The 18,767-nt window shown below is 42.0% G+C and overlaps 1 protein-coding gene across 1 annotated transcript; it reads right to left on the bottom strand.

The window, feature by feature from the left end:
- Positions 1-16,523: 16,523 nt before the first annotated feature.
- On the bottom strand, positions 16,524-17,036 carry PPP3R2 (protein phosphatase 3 regulatory subunit B, beta). The gene has a single exon (XM_003407828.1). It carries the CDS (start codon positions 17,034-17,036, stop codon positions 16,524-16,526), a length of 513 nt encoding a protein of 170 aa, XP_003407876.1.
- Between the last annotated feature and the right edge of the window lie 1,731 nt (positions 17,037-18,767).

Raw genomic sequence — 18,767 nt, 5'->3', positions numbered from 1 at the left:
GTTCCACTGCAACCAAATCAATAATAGTGACCTATCTATGAAAAAAAAAAAAAAAAAGTACTGTGTTAACAAAAAGTTCCCTAGGTGGCACAAGTGGTTTGCACTTGACTATTAGCCTAAAGGTTAGTGATTTAAACCCAACTAGTGGCACTGCAGAAGAAAGGCCTGGTCATTTGCTTCCGTAAAGATTACAGCCAAGAAAACCCTATGGGCAGTTCTACTCTATGACATATGGGGCTGCCATGAGTCAGAATTGACTTGACGGCAATGGGTTTGGTTTTTTGGTTTGTGTTAACAGAAGCGGGAGGTCACCATGAGAATAGATGCATAGGGTAAAAGGGGCAGAACTGGCACCTCACTGCTGGGAAGAGAGGAGGGATACTGTCACTGGGAGGATAGGATGGCTCCCCCAGCCTCACCGTGGTCAGGTCAAGCATCCTTAAGACAACTTCCTGCTCCCTTTGCTAGAGTCCTCCCAAGACTATATTTTAGCTCTCCATATCAATTTCCTTCAGGGGGAAATGGGCAAATAAGGCACTTGAATGTCTGATCTGCTAGACAGATTCAGTCCTCCCCATAAACCAGCGTATGTTGGGTGTCTGGATTACATGAAAAAACTGTGATCCTATTAGGCTTCGCCTAGGCACCAGTGGACTTCAAACCTATGGACCAAGGAAAAAGCAGAGAGAACAGGGAAAGGTGAGTTCACCCTAAAGGGGAACAGGGACTTTGAGGTCTTCAAGCTTATTTAAACCATTGCCATTGAGTCAATTTCGATTCACAGTGATCAGGTAAGATAGAGTAGAACTGCCCCATAGTGTTTCCAAGGCTGTAATCTTTATGGAAGCAGATTGCTACATCTTTCTCCTGTGGAGCAGCTGGTGGGTTCAAACTGCCCACCAGCTAAAGCATGCAGCCGCATGCTTAACCACTTCACCGCCAGGACTCCTTCCAAGCTCATTTAAAGGGCTTCAATTCTGGCGAGAAAAGAATCTGTGGGAAACAATCTTCCACCATCATCTCTTCAAATTCTTACTACTGAGTAAAAGCCAAGTCAAAAAAATTTTTTTATTGCTTCCATTATGGCAACAGTGAAGTGTTATATAAAAGGAAGAGGCCCTGGGTGGCCTAATTTAAGGGGAAAATGAATTAACGGGATACAAGGAACTCTACAATCTATATTCAGTGTGTCTGCATCACCCTCATTCTCTTGGTAACTTGTCCTTTATAAATCTGACCTAGGGCTTAGTAATGGTATCCTCCCGTTACTGGGAATTCTGAAGTATAAGAACATTGAACAAGAGCCCTGTGGCACTCACCTGGCTGGTGTGGAGCCAGTATTTCAGCTTGGATTTATTTTTGATTCGTGGTAGCAGCAGCCTGTACACTATGTGCTCACCAATGGTTGTCAAGATGGACAACCCAAATCCAATGCACAGCAGCACGAAGAGTCCAGAGAAGTGTTTGATGCCCATCTGCAAAGTCTGTGGCAGAACATGAAAAGGAAAGGCCATGAATGTGATGCTCCATCTGGCTCCACGCTTGCTCACTCTTAGACTCAGAGTCTTTGTTTCTGGGACCAAAGGAAGCTGGAGACGCTCCCTCCCCTCCCTGTGTGCTCTGCAGACTTCACTGTACAACACCGTGAAAGGTATTCAGCCTGTGCTGGACTGAGAGCTGCCACAGAGCACTCTCCCTGGGTCCCTATCCACATATTAGTCCCACTGTATGAATGTTCCCCGGAGTTGTGTGGAGGCCTTGGACCTGGACCACCCTATATTCTCTTCCCTGAGAGAGGAAGTGAAAGAGAGAGAAAAATTTTAGTATATAAAAGCACTGAATAGTCATCAATGGAAAGCTCTTTCCTCATGGACACGGAATCAATAGCGTTAGGAGGAAAAGATGATGAGTTCAATAATTCTGGAGTTTAGAACTGGTGGAAGCAGCCCTGGTGGTGCAGTGGTAAAAGTGATCAACTGCTCACTGAAAGGTCAGCTGTGGAAACCACCAGCGGCTCTGTGGAAGAAAGATGTGGCAGTCTGCTTCCATAGAGATTTACAGCCTTGGAAACCCTATGGGGTTGCTATGAGTCAGAATTGACTCGGTGGCAGTGCGTTAGAGCTGGTAGGGAGCATGGAGATCATCTAGTCCAGCCTCCTTATTTTGTAGATAAGGAAGCTGGAACCAGAAAAATTAAATAAATTGAGCCTGGTCATAAATGTAGGTAACCATAGAGGAGAAGGAGATGGAACTTAATAATATCTATTGATTGCTTACTTTTCCCCAGGAATTTTGCATTGAGGTAGGTATAAACTCCATGATGGGGCAAATGGTTAATGCCATTGGCTACTAACTGCTAACTGTAAGGTTGGAGGTACCAGAGGCACCTTGGAAGAAAGGCCTGGTGATCTGCTTCTGGAAAGAAATCAGTCACTGAAATTTCTACTCTGACACACGTGGGGTCATCATGAGTTGGAGCTGACTCGATGGCAACTGGTTACTGATTATAGTTGAGGAAAATGAACTTCCAGCAGCTTTTATGTGACAAAATTGGTCTATAAATCCATGTCTGTTTAGCTTCAAAACCTAGACTCTTTCTGCTATACGATAAAACAACAGTGGTTATAGCAACAATAGTTCCAATAACAGTATTGTGACCGGCATTTTGCTAAGTGACTTACATATGTCTCTGTATGAAATAGGTATTATTCAGTCACTGACATTCATCCTGACGTTTGATATATTGCCTGTCTACTATGTGCCAGGCACTCTTCTGAGTGAGATAAAACCTACTGCTGTCAAGTCGATTCTGACTCATGATGACCCTATAGACAGAGTAGAACTGCCCCGCAGGGTTTCCAAGGAATGGCTGGTGGATTCAAACTGCCGACCCTGTGGTTAGCAGCCAAGAACTTAACCACTGCACCACCAGGGCTCCAAGCAGTGATAAATCCACTGCCGTTGAGTCGATTCTGACTCATAGCGACGCTATAGGACAGAGTAGAACTGCCCCACAGAGTTTCCAAGGAGTGCCTGGTAGATTCAAACTGCTGATATTTTGGTTAGAAGCTGTAGCACTTAACCACTATGCCACCTGGGTTTCCCTGAGCAGTGATAAGAGGGAGTTATGTCCCTGCCTTTAAGCAGCTTGAGTCTACAGAGGAAGCAAACATATTTAGTACATGATATAATTGAGCCATACTTTCCCGACTTTTGTGAAGAAGCTGACTCATAAGATTTGAAGTAAGAGAGGTAAAAGGGGGAGGCTGGAGTGGGAGCAAACACTCAAGGCTGAGGGCAGCATAAACAAAGAAGGAAAGACGTGACGTTCCCGCACGGTGGTGTAGGGGTTGTGAAATAGACTGCTGTGGCTTAGGAGTAGGGTATAAGGCATGTGCAGGGAGAGGAAACATGGCCACACTATGGAAGTCCTTGAATGCCAAGGCAATGAAGCTTGGGTGTTATCCCTTTGATGAAGGCTTTTGGTCATCATCATCATCAACAAAAATTAATTAGCACTTAATGTGTTTAAAGCATAGTTTTAAGCACTTTATCAATATACAATTTGCTTGTTACGCATTGATTGAATTGTGCCCCCCCACCAATATGTGTTGGAATTTTAATCCCTATACCTGTGGACTAATCCCAGTTGGGAGTAGGGTTTTCTTTGTTATATTAATGAAGTCATACCAGCGTAGGGTATGTCCTAAACCTAATCACTTCTGAGTTCTAAAAAGAAGAGATTAGACACAGGAGCAAGCACAGATGGGTGAAGATAGATGCCACTTAAAGATCACCAAGGAACCAAGGAACACTACAGAAGCAGAAAGAGATAAGGACCTTTCCCCCATAGCTAACAGAGGGAGAACCTTCCCCTAGACGCAATGCCCTGAATTCAGACTTCTAGCCTCCTGAACTATGAGAAAATAAATTTCTGTTGTTCAAAGCCATCCATTTATGGCATTTCTGTTACAATAGTACTGGATAACTAAGGCATTGCTTAATCTCCATAATGACCTATGAGATAGGTACTGTTACTATCTCCATTTTATAGATGAGGAAATTTAGGAACAAAGAAATTAAGTAACTTGTTCAAAGTCACATAGCTAGTAAGGGTTAAGGCTGGGATTCGAACCCAGGCAGTCTGGCTTCAAAGCCCACACTCTTAACTGCCTCCTCTGACCGAAATGAATGATCCTCCATTTCTCCTTAAGGTGTCTTCTTAAGGCAAATTCTTCCCCCTCTATCCATCCCAGTCCTGAAGAAACAGCCAGCCAGTCATGGCTCAGGCAATGGATGCTCGGGAGGTTGATCTGAAGGTAGGGCTCAGGGGCAGAACTTGGGGATTTCAGGCTTTGGTGGAACTGGGGCATGGATTTTCTTTCCTCCATGACAGTATTAAGGCAGTGGCCATGGACCAAAGACCAGTGCTGGAACACTTGGAGAAGAAAAGACAAGAGCTGAACTGGGGCTCAAAGAATACACCAGCTCTAGGAGACTTGAGTCACAGGCAGGAAAACTGGGCAGAGAGCCTGAGAATGCAGGCAGAGGCCCAGCCCCAGGGAACAAGAAATGCTGGTCTAGGAAAGTGTTTGGTGGGGAGGTGCATGGGGCGCTAGGGACAATACAGGTATGAGTGCTTTTCCCATACAAGTGGTGACCAATTATATAACCTTGGCCTCCTGAAAGTACAAACATGTTTGAAAATAGCCCTTGGCCTGGACCGGTTGAACTGTGTATATAGGATATGACTATTGTAGAAGAATTCAATGACTTATTATATTATTGCTGTGAATTATGATCAAACTAGGAAAATCCATTCTGGACTTTAACGCTAACATTATCAAATATTCACTGAAACTGTAAACAGGTGGGTACTGCTTTCTTATAAGGCACTGCCAAACTGAGAAAGAAAAATGTAATTTACAGTGAGTCATCTTGCCTTTACACACATGGCTTTCCCCTCTTTTATTGTGCATAACAATGATTGGTCTCATTTTCCTCTTATTACCCTGATAACAAGCTGTATTCCATTTGTAGTAATTACATATCTTTCCATAATATCGTGTTGTTTATACCCACACTCTAATAGGTTAATGAAAGTATTTACTGTTTCTTTATTGAGCATCTAATACGTGCTCACGCACATACATAGATAATCTTACAACAGAACCTATAAGCTAAAAATTATCCCCATTTCACATTTGAGGAAACTAAGTCTCACAGAGATTGATTTCTTTACTTGAGATTACACAGTCTAGCAAGTAGGCGAGCCAGGATCTGGACCCAGAACTGCCTAATGAAAAAGCTGGCACCGCTTCTCACGCAAACACCGTTTATGGTATCTGTATCCCTTGCCATCTGAATTCTCGCTGCTTATTCACTATAAAAACTTGCAAAATTTTTTAATTCAAAATTCACCATGTGAATTGAAAATCCACTATAATTGGCTGTGAGCACATTGTGTCTGAGTCTGGGAGATAAGATGTACGGCACAGTTATGATTCAGCTGTTCTTCCCACAGGGGCATGTTGGTTTTAATCCTGTTATGCATTACAGATTTGCACCTTCCCATATTACCAGGTGAAAACTTTTTTCTAGTAAAATGAAACTTGCTCAACTAAATACTCATCACTGGTCAGAGGAAAAGGAAGAGGAAGAAGAGGAGTATTCAATGTCAAATTGTTGAAGTAAATTTAGATTATGCAAACAACATGATTGCTGTTGCAAGTGACAGGGCAGAAACATTACATCCCGAAATGCAATTACAGGCCCAGTCTCAGGTTTTCAAGAGCTGTATAAATGAGAGCAAAGAGAAAGCAAACAGACGTTAAGTGTTGTTTTTTTTTTTTTTTCATCCCATTGCTTCATCTGCAGCTTCAATAGATCACTCACAGCCACACACTTCCAGAGTCTCAACTGAGAGAAGAAAACATTGTCCAACGGTTCCTGGGAATTGTTGTTGCTGTTAGATGCCATCGAGTCGATTCCGACTCCTAACAATCCTGTGCACAACAGAACAAAATACTGCCTAGTCTTGCACCATCCTCACAGTCATTTCTATGTTTGAGCCCATTGTTGTAGCCACTGGTCCCTCCTGATAACATGTCCAAAGTATGTGAGATGCAGTCTCGCCATCCTCAAATCCAAGGAGCACTCTGGCTATATTTCTTCCAAACAGACTTGTTTGTTCTTCTGGCAGTCCATCGTATATTCACTATTTTTTGCCAACACCATAATTTAGAGGCATCAATTCTTCTTTGGTCTTCCTTCTTCATTGTCCAGCTTTCACACACATATAAGGTGACTGAAAATAGCACGGTTTGGGTCAGGTGCACCTTAGTCCTTAAAGTTACATCTTTGCTTTTTAATACTTTAAAGAGGTCTTTTGCAGCAGATTTGCCCAATGCAATACATTGTTTGATTTCCTAACTGCTGCTTCCATGGGCATTAATGGTGGATCCAAGTAAAGGAAAATTCTTGACAATGTCAATCTTTTCTCCGTTTATCTTGATATTGCTTATTTGTCCAGTTGAAGGATTTTTGTTTTCTTTATGTTGAGGTGTAATCCATACTAAGGTGTAGTCTTTCATTTTCATCAGTAAGTGCTTTAAGTCCTCTTCAGTTTCAGCAAGCAAGGTTGTGTTATTTTCATATTGCAGGATGTCAATTAATCTTCCTCCAATCTTGATACTGCATTCTTCAGACTGTCCAGTTTCTTGAATTGTTTGCTCAGCATACAGATTGAATAAGTATGGTGAAAGGATATAACCCTGATGCACACCTTTCCTGACTTTAAGCCACAAAGTATTCCCTTGTTCTGGCTAAACAACTGCCTCTTGGTCTATGTTCAAGTTTCTCATGAGCACAGTTAAGTGTTCTGGAATTCCCATTCTTCTCAATGTCATTCATAATTTGTTATGATCCACACAGTCGAACGCCTTTGCATAGTTAATAAAACACAAGTGAACATCTTTTTTGTATTTTCTGCTTTTGGCTAAGATCCATCTGACCAAAACCAAAATCAAACCCAGTGCCGCTAAGTCGATTCCGACTCATAGTGACCCTATAGGACAGAGTAGAACTGCCCTATAGAGTTTCCAAGGAGCGCCTAGCAGATTCGAACTGCTGCCCTTTGGTTAGCAGCCGTAGCACTTAACCACTACGCCACCAGGGTCAGCAATAATATCCCTGGTTCCACATCCTCTTCTGAATCCAGCTTGAATTTCTGGCAGTTCCCTGTCGATATACTGCTATAACCACTTTTGAATGATCTTCAGCAAACTTTCACTTGAGTGTGATATTAATGATATTTTTCAATAATTTCCACATTCTGTTGGATCAAATTTCTTTGGAATGGGCACAAATATGGATCTCTTTCAGTCCAAATTCCTTCACGTAGACAAGTGAGCACCTCCAGTGCTGCATCCGTTTGTTGAAACATCTCCCTTAGTATTCTGTCAGTTCCTGAAGCTTTGTTTTTCCCCAATGCCTCAGTGCAGCTCGGACTTCTTCCTTCAATACCATTGGTTCTTGATCATATGCTACCTCCTGAAATGGCTGAATGTCGACCAATTTTTTTTTTTTTTGGTACAGTGACTGCTTTTGATGCTTCTTGTGTCATTCAATATTTTGCCGACAGAATCCTTCAATATTGCAAATTGAGGCTTAATTTTTTTTCTTCTGTTCTTTCAGCTTGAGAAATACTGAGCATGTTCTTCCCTTTTGGTTTTCTAACTCCAGGTCTCTGCATATTTCATTATAATATTTTATATGTCTTCTCGAGCTGCCCTTTGAAATCTTCTGTTCAGCTCTTTTACTTCATCATTTCTTCCATTTGCTTTAGCTACTTTGTTCAAGTGCAAGTTTCAGAGTCTCATCTGACATTTATTTTGGTCTTTTCTTTCTTTCCTGTCTTTTTAATGACCTTTCACTTCTTCAAGTAGGACATCCTTGATGTCATTCCACAACTCGTCTGGTCTTTAGTCACTAGTGTTCACTGTGTCAAATCTATTTTTGAGATGGTCTCCAAATTCAGGTGCGATATACTCAAGGTCTTACTTTGGCTCTCATGAGCTTGGTCTAATTTTCTTCATCTTGAACTTGAACTTGCATATGAATAATTGATGGTCTGTTCCATAGTCGGCCACTGGCCTTGTTTTGACTGATGATATTGGGCTTCTTCATTGTCTCCTTCCACAGATGCAGTCGATTTGATTCCTGTGTTTCGCATCTGGGGAGGTCCAGGTGTATAGTCACTGTTTATGTTGTTGAAAAAAGGTATTTGCAATGGATGAGTCATTGGTCTTGCAAAATTCTATCATGCAATCTCCAGTGTAGTTTCTATGACCAAGGCCATATTTTCCAACTACCGATCCTTTTTCTTTGTTTCCAACTTTTGCATTCCAATCACCAGTAATTATCACTGTACCTTAATTGCATGTTTGATCAATTTCAGACTGCAGAATTTGGTAAAAATCTTCAGTTCCCTCATCTTTGGCCTTACCTTAGTGGTTGGTGTGTAAATTTTTGAATAATAGTCATATTAACTGGCCTTCCTTTTAGGTGTATGGATATTATTGTATCACTGATAGCATTGTTTTTCATGATGGATGTTGAAATGTTCTTTTTGATGATGAACGAGTTGCCATTCCTCTTCTATTTGTCATTTCAGGCATAGTAGGCCATATGATTGTCTGATTCAAAATGGCCAATACCAGTCCATTTCAGCTCACTTATGCCTAGGATATTGATGTTTATGCATTCCATTTCATTTTTGATGACTTCCAATTTTCCTAGATTCATACTTTGTGCATTCCACATTCAGATTATTAATGAATGTTGGCAACTGTTTCTTCTCATTTTGCACCATGCCACCTCAGCAAAAGAAGGTCCTGAAAGGTTGAATCCATCCACATCATTAAGGTTGACTCTACTTTGAGAAGGCAGCTCTTTCCCAGCCATCTTTTGGGTGCCTTCCAATCTGAGGGGCTCATCTTCTGGCACTATATCAGACAATGAAACACTGTTATTCATAAGGTTTTCACTGGGCAATTTTTTCTGAGAAGACTACCAGGTCCTTCTTCTTTAGGCTGGAAACTCTGCTGAAACCTGTCCACCAAAGGTGACCCTGTTGGTATTTGAAATACCAGTGGCAAAGCTTCCAGTAGGACAGCAACACGGAAGCCAGTACAGTACAACAAACTGACAGACAAAATCTCCAGACAGCTGGGGATTAGCTATGGACAAATCTCAGGCACATATGGTTTCACTTAATTCTTCACTAGGTCACTTGAAGCCACCAGCTCACTTAGTCAGCGTTTTAATTGTAAGTGACCACTCAAAAAATTTCTTTGCTTGCAGATTTTAGTTTGCTAAATGTTAATATTTCTTAAGTTTCTTTAAAACATTTTATTTCATTGTTCATTGACATTGCAATATATATTCATTGTTATGTGCAGGGAAAACTTGGTTTGTATTTGATACTGTACCCTGCATGCATGGTGTTTTAAATGCTTTATATTACATAGAAATCCTGGGTGGAATGATACATATAATAATCCATACATTGTGCATTAAATTTTAAAAGCTATAGGTGTTTAAGAGTGTCTTGGTAATATTTAAGAAACTGCGTGGGAATTTTTGATAAGGTGAGAATGTTTAATTATTTTTTCCATTTAAAACAGTGGAATGAGCTCCCACATCTGAAAATTCATTAGCCAACACATTTCCAGGAAAAGTCTAATGTCAGATAAAGAGAGATGTCTGTATTATCACATGTTCTGTTGTGGTTTCTGCCAGCCCAAATCATCAGTGCTTCCAGTGATATATAGAGGCCAAGGCCACCAGTTTTGTTGCTACTCAAACCCTGCTTTGCATCTTTCTCAGATGTGGACCCTTGAAACATCAGATAGCTAGCTAGGTAGCTGACCAGTTCTCAAGCCTCCAGCAAGAAATACAGTTAATGTATTTTACTCATCATTTGTCTTTGATATTACTAGTCAAGTCCTATGCAACTAATCCTCCTTTGCCCCCAATCTACACTTCCCAAACACACACCAGTCCAAAAACAAAGGGAAGAAAATATATCAAAGAAAATGGAGTAATCAGTGGTGTCCAAACTGCTGATGCATTGAATAAGGTGAAAACTAACCACTAGATTTTGGAATGGGGGAGACATTGATGACTTTGACAAGAGTTTTTTGGTAATGGTAATAGGTGGAGACAAAAGCCTGATTGGAGTGAGTCCAAAAGAAAATGGAAGGAGAGTTATTGGAAGAAGAGTATAGACAACTCTTTAGAGGACCAGAGAAATTAGATGGTCTTTGTCACTTCTCAACTGGACGGAATGAGTGGGGCCCAGGCCAAGGCTGTGGTCATGGTAGTGTGCACTGGGGTAACAGCAGAGGTAAGCCTGGCTAACAAGACACGGCAGATTCATATGCTCATTTGTGGGGAGGGGTAGAAGATGTATACCTACACGAGGCGTGGGCTCCAGCCTGAAAGGTCACATTTAACAGAAGAAACAAAAGAAGAGGTGATTTACAAAATCCAGGGAGACACTGCATGAGCTGAAGTTAATGGTGCCCACGCATATGGAAGGGCAAAAGGAATCAGGGTCTGTTCAAACTTGCCATCACTTTCCAGGTCCTGGGGGTTGGGACACCTCTACCTTCTCCAACCTGGAAAGTGTTCACAGGCTCATCAACATGGCCATTGCTCACATTGCTGAGGTAAGGGAGCCTCTCTCTCTTCCTGGTGCTTCCGGAGCCCCGACTTCTCCTGGGCGGGAGCCCTGACTCCTCCCGGGCTTGAGCAACCATCTTTTAGGCCTGGCACTAGTACTTAATCTGCTACATTAGCTCCATGGTGAAGTCTTTTGAAAATTTTAATTTATTATCAAGACAACTTAAACTCTGAGAAAAATATTTTTAAAAGATTAAAATTGAGGTGATTGTTTATAATCCTTTTACTATAAAAACTATTTTAATTTTTCATTTTATTTTCTGAGCTATAATCATAGGCATATAGATCTTTTAGAGTTGTAAACAAAGGATATAACAATTATGCATTGTACTTTAAAAAAAAACTTGAATATTATTTTCTAAAAATTTCTGGGTTTAGGCAACCTGTTGCTATCAACTCCGACTCATAGTGACCCTATAGGACAGAGTAGAACTGCTCCATAGAGTTTTCAAGGAGCACATGGTAGATCTGAACTGCTGACCTTTTGGTTAGCAGCTGTAGCTCTTAACCACTATGCCACCAGGGTTTCCCTAGTCATTTTATCTATTAATTTTAATGGCTTTATAGTCTCACCTATTATTTTCTCATAATTGACTTAACTACTCTCAAACTGTCATATGTTTTGTTCCTAATATTATTTATCATAAATATTAAAAATATTGCAATAAAAATATTTTGTGTATAATTTTTTAAAAATTATTTTTTATTCTTTCTTTGAGATATATATTGCATTGGTGACGTTACCAGGTCAGAGGATATAAGTGTTTTCATGACACTTGTTATGTGGAGTGGCCCTTAATAAGGTCTGAAACTATTCCCAGTGCAACCAAAGATGCCCCAATACACAGGCTACTCACATCCTTGCCAACACTTGGTTTTATAATGAATCATTTTCTCCTGTTTAAATATCCTAATTTATATTTATCGAATTAGTGAGGCTAAATACTTTCCCATGTTCACTTTTTCTTTCTTGTTGGTGCAAATCATATATTTTTATCTTTTCCCCAATTATGCATTTCAGACACTGCAAGGCTTTTTATCGAAAAAGCGATTAACCCTTTTCCTCCATTTTAAATTTTATTATTTTTGTTGTTATATTTTATTATATGGAAGTTTGAAATGTTATTTGATTGCCTTTGTTTTGATTTTTGTAAACTCTTCTATTGCATCTAAAAATTGCATCTAGTTGTTAGAAAATATCAGTTGTCAGGATAAGTATTTTGTGACTAGCTGCTGTATTTTTGGAAAATGGTGACTACTTCAGTCCACCTTGAGCTTTTTGAGCATTTATGCTAAAGAGTGCAACTATATACATTTCTCTTCATTGGGGCTTTTAATTTTATGCTGATTCTTCAGGGGAACCTTAGCCAACAACATGGCTGCTCCCATCCTGGGGTTGCCTGTGTTCTTGTCCACTGATTTTTATATAAAATCCTCAGATTTTTTCAATATTGGCAAACAAAAAACCATTCCGAGAACCAAAAAACAAACAAACAAAAATAAACCCATTGCCATGAGGTAGATTCTCTGAATCACGATGACCTCGATGTGTTACAGAGTAGAATTGTTCCATAGGATTTTCTTGGCTGTAATCTTTACAATAGCAGATTGCCAGGTCCTCCTTCTGTAGTGCCGCTGGGTGGGGGGGGGGGTGTAGTTCAAACTGCCAACCTTAGGTTAGCAGTCGAGCGCAAACTGTCTGCGTCATTCAGGAACTCCATATTGTGAGAACAAACACCATGTAGAACCAACAACAAAAAAATTGATATTTGTGGGCCAGATTTAGCCTACGAGCTGTCAGATTGTGTCCTCTGATCTACACAGCTTTATTGCTGCCACATTGTTCCTTAGGAGCCCTGGTGGTGCAGTGGTCAAGCGCTCGACTGCTAACCAAAAGGTTGGTAGTTCAAACCCACCAGCCACTCCGTGGGAGAAAGATGTGGCAGTCTGCTTCTGTAAAGATTTACAGCCTTGGAAACCCTATGGGGCAGCTCTACTCTGTCCTATAGGGTCACTATGAGTCGAAATAAACTCCATGGCAACAGGTTTGTTTTTTTTTGTTTATTATCAGTTTAATCTAAATAGTCACCTATTTCTCAAGATGAGATGAAAGTGGAAGATTTAAAACTGTCTTACCTAATATATCTGGGTTTTTTTTTTTTTGCAATGCATATAATCAATGAGGTGGGGACTTTGCTTTTATCTTCTGTTTGCTCCTTGACAAAAAACTTCATCTCTTTAAGCCTCAATTTCCTCTTTTGTGAAAATTGAGGCTCAATTTGATTATAGTACTAAGACTACCAGAAATAATTTGAGGCATGTAAGTATAAAACCGAAACCAAACCCGGTGCTGTCGAGTCAATTCCGACTCATAGTGACCCCATAGCGACCCTATAGGACAGAGTAGAACTGCCCCATAGAGTTTCCAAGGAGCACCTGGCGGATTCGAACTGCTGACCCTTTGGTTAGCAGCTGTAGCATTTAACCACTATGCAACCAGGGTTTCCCAAGTATAAAAAAAAGTATAGGAAGCATAAAAATAGAAAGCAATGCAGTGAGATAGAAAAAAGCTCAGGGTTCGGGGTCAGAAGGTCTGGTTCAAGTCCTTGCTTTGCTACTTACCACGTGGTTGACCTTGGAGAAGATTTTAGATTTCTCTACAGCATCATCTGTAAAACTGAGGTGATGGCGCCCATCTCACAATATTATTGTGGTGATTAAATGACATAACAAATATAAGTACCTAGCACACAACAATTGTTCAATAAATGTTGATTGTTACCGTTACCCCAAAGAGCTGTGCAGGATTAGATTTGTTGGCACCTAGCAATTAATTGAGAGAAAAAATCAAACATTTTAACTTGTAAGTGAATATAACTCTTTTTCCCAAATATCCATACAATCAGATTTGTCTAGTGCCAAAGCCAAAAACAACCTCTCAGTTCAAGGTCTATGTCACAAAGCCTTGGATAGCTATATGAGGTAGACTTCAAATGAGCAATTAGCGTGGCACTCCAGAAGCTGAAATACTTTTCCCCTCGTGTCAAATTTGAGCATGTAATTCAACCTGTCTCAAACTCTTGGTCAAAATTTCAAATTGTCCATATTTTAGAATGCATATAAATAATATTTCTCTTTAAGAAGCCCTCTTGGCTGCCATCACACATGCTCACTTTCCTTGTGGAGCCTTATTAAGTTTCCTCCAAAAGGTCAAATAGGTTGGCTAGAATGAGAGACTTTTTTAAACTTTCTCCAGTTCCCAAGTCAAGAAGCCTATTGTCCCCTTTGAAAATGAGGTGTGGGGAAGACCCTGACATTGTTCCCATTGTTCCCTCTCTGGGCTGGGACCACACAAATGTTCAACCAGCTTCAGAGTGAGCTTGGCTAAATACTAAGGGCGCATAAGGAACCTGTAGGCCTCCTGTCTTTACTTGTTGATCTTGCAGGAGTGGAAGAAAGAAGAGAAGGGAATTAGCAAAATGAATCTATTGTGTTCTAGGCACGTTACATATTTTTTTGAATCACCAAAATAACCCTGTGATGTAAGAATTATTCTCATTTTAATTTGAATACATAGGTTAAGGAAGTTGCTCATGCTCACATAGCTAATAAGAAGTGGAACTGTGATAAAAACCCAGGTGTGACAGACTCCAAACCAGGCGTGTCTACATTACCCTGCACTGGGGTTATGGTTCATATCACTCCAGTGTTGGGAGTGTTTACTGATCATTAATATGTATTTTAGGAATTGATGGGAATTAAAGGGTCAGGGGTTCCTATTCTTTGTTGTTCCTAAGTGATCAGTTATATAAACAATGTGGTAGGGTGCCTTGCTAGAGGGGTTCCCTGCCAGTGATTACGTTTGTGGACTCCTTTTCCTTAAAAAAAAAAAAAAATCTAGACTGGTTGCTAGCTTCTTCAAAGCATAAGGATAATAAATCCCCTGGAAATAAATCTTCTTTATCTTGAGAAAAATCACTTGGCTACCTGGGGCAAGTACATTTCATGGTCCTTTTGTTTGGAGAGCCTCCAGCACCTTAGGGGGAGGAGTAGTCCATTGTGAGAAAGAATTGGTGGGAAGTGGCAGATGCTAGAACTAGTCCTGGCCTGGCTCTTTTGAAGCCAGCTTGTGTCGTGAGAACTGACAGTATATGAGATACAGGAGACCTCAGAGAGCTGATAATATCTGGGGTACAGGCAGTGGTGTACTTACTGGGCGACCGACTCTCCAAGAACAAATGATGTAATACTCCCACCATGGCCAATTTCAAGCTATACGCAGGATGTCACTGAATGCAGATGGGTTGGTATGAGCACACTTTGGCTCTTGCCCAAGGGCAACAGGCTCCAGCACACCCCTGGATGCAGGCCGATTAGAGTGTGAGGACTCTGGGCTGAATGTTACTCTGGGGAAAAGGCTTCCTGGGATAAGAAAGCTCTCAGCTTCCCTCCTAGTCCCTAGATCTGATCTTCAGAACTAGGTTAACTAGTACAGACGGCACTCACCTCTGCTGTGGAGACTTGTTGCCCATCTCGGCACCTTGGAGTACCAGGGGCACCTTCCACTTGGGCATCTTGGGGAGTGCCCACTGCAGCCTGCATATTCATTGCCTCTGCACTGTGGAAAGCCTGGATGCCCCATTCCTTCCACCCTGGGATGGGGCTTGAGTGTTGGAGATGAGGGAGATTTTCTGGAAGGTCCCTGCCCTGAAAGCCCCTTAAATGAATTTAATACTAGTGTGGGCAGCCAACCCTGAAAACCCACTTGGGCTGCTGCTGACACTTGGGCTGGGTATGTCTTATAGAGCCCTGAGGCCACTTCCTCTTCAGGAGCTCACGCAGTGATACAGGAGGACCCCAACTGGACTCCTATTCCTCAAGACCTTTAAAATGGTCAGGGATTTCTGGATGCATCACAGGAGTGGGCTGGGAAAGGGAAAGATGGGCTTTTGCTACCCAGAGAGAGGTGATTAAAAGGTGCTCAGCAAGGAGAACGATGCTTAGCTCAGTATTGCTGGTACTAGAGCAATCGGCATAAATAAAATTATAGACTATACAGCAGGAATCCCTGCGTGGGGTAAACAGTTAACGCACTCAGCTGCTAACTGAAGGGTTGGCGGTTCAGTCCACCCAGAGGCACCTTGGAAGAAAGGCCTGCAATCTACTTCCGAAAAATCAGTCATCGAAATCCCGGTGCAGCACACTTCTACTCTGCTGCATGTGGGGTTGCCATAACTCAAAATCAATTCGATGGCAACTCGCTTTTTAAAAACATTGTAAGGCAAACTACAGATGTTAACAATACTTTATCGATTTGTCAAAAGACACCTGAACATCCCAAGAAAACGTAACAGTTGCCTTAAATCGTACAATTTTCTCCCATATATAAAACTGAGAAATAAAAGCAAAGATGTGTATTTTCACATTTTGAACTTTTTAAGTTCCTTCTGACTCTTTGTAGTTTGGTCTTGGAATCAAACCAAAGAAAAAACATTTTCTTTTTCCACCACACTCCTTTCCTCTTGTTCCTACTCCACTCCCCTTCCCCCGCCCCCATTCCCAACTCTGGGTGTTGCTTGAATCTTGAGAGAAAAAAAAAAAGGCTTTAATAACACTGAGTCGGTTATAAGGCTCATGTTAGAAAACCGACTTTGCAAAGAGAAATAAAAAACACTTCCTTGATAAATCAGAGAGACGGTGCTGGGCGGCTTCAGCAAATCTTGAGAGAGACTGAGAAGAGAGCTGAAGTGGATGAGTGGAGCACTTCAAGAAAAAGGTCACACAATTAGCACCAGCTTCTTGTGGATCTCCAGGCCCCGGACCACAGCAGAGAACTCCTCGAAGGATATTTTCCCGTCGCCATCCCTGTCCAGGATGATGATGGTTTTGTCCACAAGCTGCTGTAACTGCCAGTCTTTCAGGTTGCTCCCCACCATCATCCTCAACACCTGGAAGAGCTCGCCGTTGGAAATGTAGCCGTCTTTATCCATGTCGTAGATGTTGAAAGCAAACCTCAATTTCTGCTCCTCGTTTCCTTTGACACTGAATTGGGAAGCCCCCACGATGAATTCCTTGAAGTCCACTTCGCCACTCCCGTCGGTGTCGAAGATGTCGATCACTCGCCGCAGCAAGGGGTTGTACCGCAGCTCGGGCATGGACAGGAACTCCTCCACGCTCAGCGAGCCCGACTTGTCCAAGTCCAGCTTTTTGAAGCGCTTTCCCAGCCTTTTAATTTCATCCTGGTCAAAGTGGGAGCACATCTCCGCGGGGTAACTCGCCTCGTTTCCCATCGGAGATCAACGCTGGGCTGCGGGAGTGGGCTCGCAGGGTCGCCCGAGGGAGCAAGGCGGTGGGGGCAGCAGGGGCTCGCGCCAGGACGGTTGGGACCCGGGCTCTCAGAGCCAAAAGTGGGCGCTGGGAGGGCGGCGGGACAGCGGGGACACAGAGGTGGGGGTGCGGGAAGGGAGAGGGGAGGGGAGGGAGCCGCGCTAGGAGGGAGGGGAAAGCTGGATGCTGGGGAGGGGGAGTGGAGACTCAGGGAAGGGCGGGGCTGGAGCTGGGGGTCCCCAGGACAGGGAAAGGCGAGATGCGCCACCCCTCCTTTCTTAATTCTCCATTATAATCTCTATTCCTCTCGCAATTATTGTATCTTCTCACTTTTTTTTTCCTTAGGAAGTAAACCCCAGGGGGCAGGGGCTGCATTTATATTACTCACCACATTATCCCCAGCACAGTGCCTGGCATACCCAAACCAAAATCAACTCTTGGCCACCCCATGTGCTATAGAGCAGAACTGCACCATAGGATTTTCCTGGCTCTATAGGGTTTTCTTGGCCGTAATCTTTACCCAGAGTCCCTGGGTGGTGCAAATGGTTGGCAGTTTGAACCCACCCAGAAGTGGCTCTGGAGACAGACTGGATGGCAACAACAACAATCTTAATGGAAGCAGATCGCCAGGCCTTTTTTCCATTGTGCTGCTGGGTGGGTTTGAATTGCCAACCTTTAGGTCAGTAGTCTAGGGCAAACCGTTTGGGCTACTGACATTCAGTGCATTCTTTAGTAAATATTGAATGGCTGACAGAACTGCAATCAAGGGCTACGTATGCTTACTTCACAAGCCTATTGTTAAGGATTGAATAGTCAGATTTTATATAGATCATACATAGACATCATTCTGGTACAGGGGTCACTGACCTTTTTCAGAACATGGGGTTCAGGGTTTTTTAAGAGATTGCCTAGATATCACACAGAATTTCTTACATAGCTCACCTACAGGCACTAATATATTCCTGAAGAATACACATGACACAGACAGGGGCATCCATCAAGAAGACACAGGTCTGGAGAGCGTGGCCTCTGTCACCATGTTACTTTGAATCCATCATTTCGTGCTCAATCCATATTGTTGTTGGGCCGGTGCCTGGCAGCTCCCCGGGCAGAACACTTTGAGAACAACCACTGTGTGCTCAGAGAGGCTTTCTGTATGTGTTGAGAGTGACGGTGCCACATTTTTCCACTTTGCTTCAATCAGACTTGCTCTTTTTTTGTTGAAGATTAATTGCAAATATTCCCTCATATTCCATCTTCCTTCAGGAGCACATCAAGTACTCCAAATGCATGAAAAGTAAATTTGGTTCAAAAGAAATTCAGTTCAAAGGGACTTGGGGTGAACCCCAGTCCACTAGAATATCAAACTAAAGGAGGTAAGCACTACCTCGCTTTAAAAAATGTTGGTAAGTTCTCAGTTCTTTAGTTCAGTCAAAAGATCAATCTAAAGGTAACCTCATTGAAACTGGCACAACTAAGCCAACTGGATGGATATCTTCTCATTAGGTATAGCCATTTTCCTCTATAAACAAATGACAATTTGTTGATTTTCTTTTAAAGCCCATCATGGGTATTACATATATAATCCCTTTCCCCAACCAGACTGTGATATTTATCTGGAAATAAGCTTTGCCTTACTTATTTGCTCGTTTTCCAGCTATTTGGAAAATAAACACGGTCCATTTTGGGTATAA

Source organism: Loxodonta africana, chromosome 9 (genome assembly GCF_030014295.1).
Source record: "Loxodonta africana isolate mLoxAfr1 chromosome 9, mLoxAfr1.hap2, whole genome shotgun sequence".
Classification (NCBI taxonomy): Eukaryota; Metazoa; Chordata; class Mammalia; order Proboscidea; family Elephantidae; genus Loxodonta; species Loxodonta africana.
This window is presented reverse-complemented; position numbering and strand designations above follow the sequence as displayed.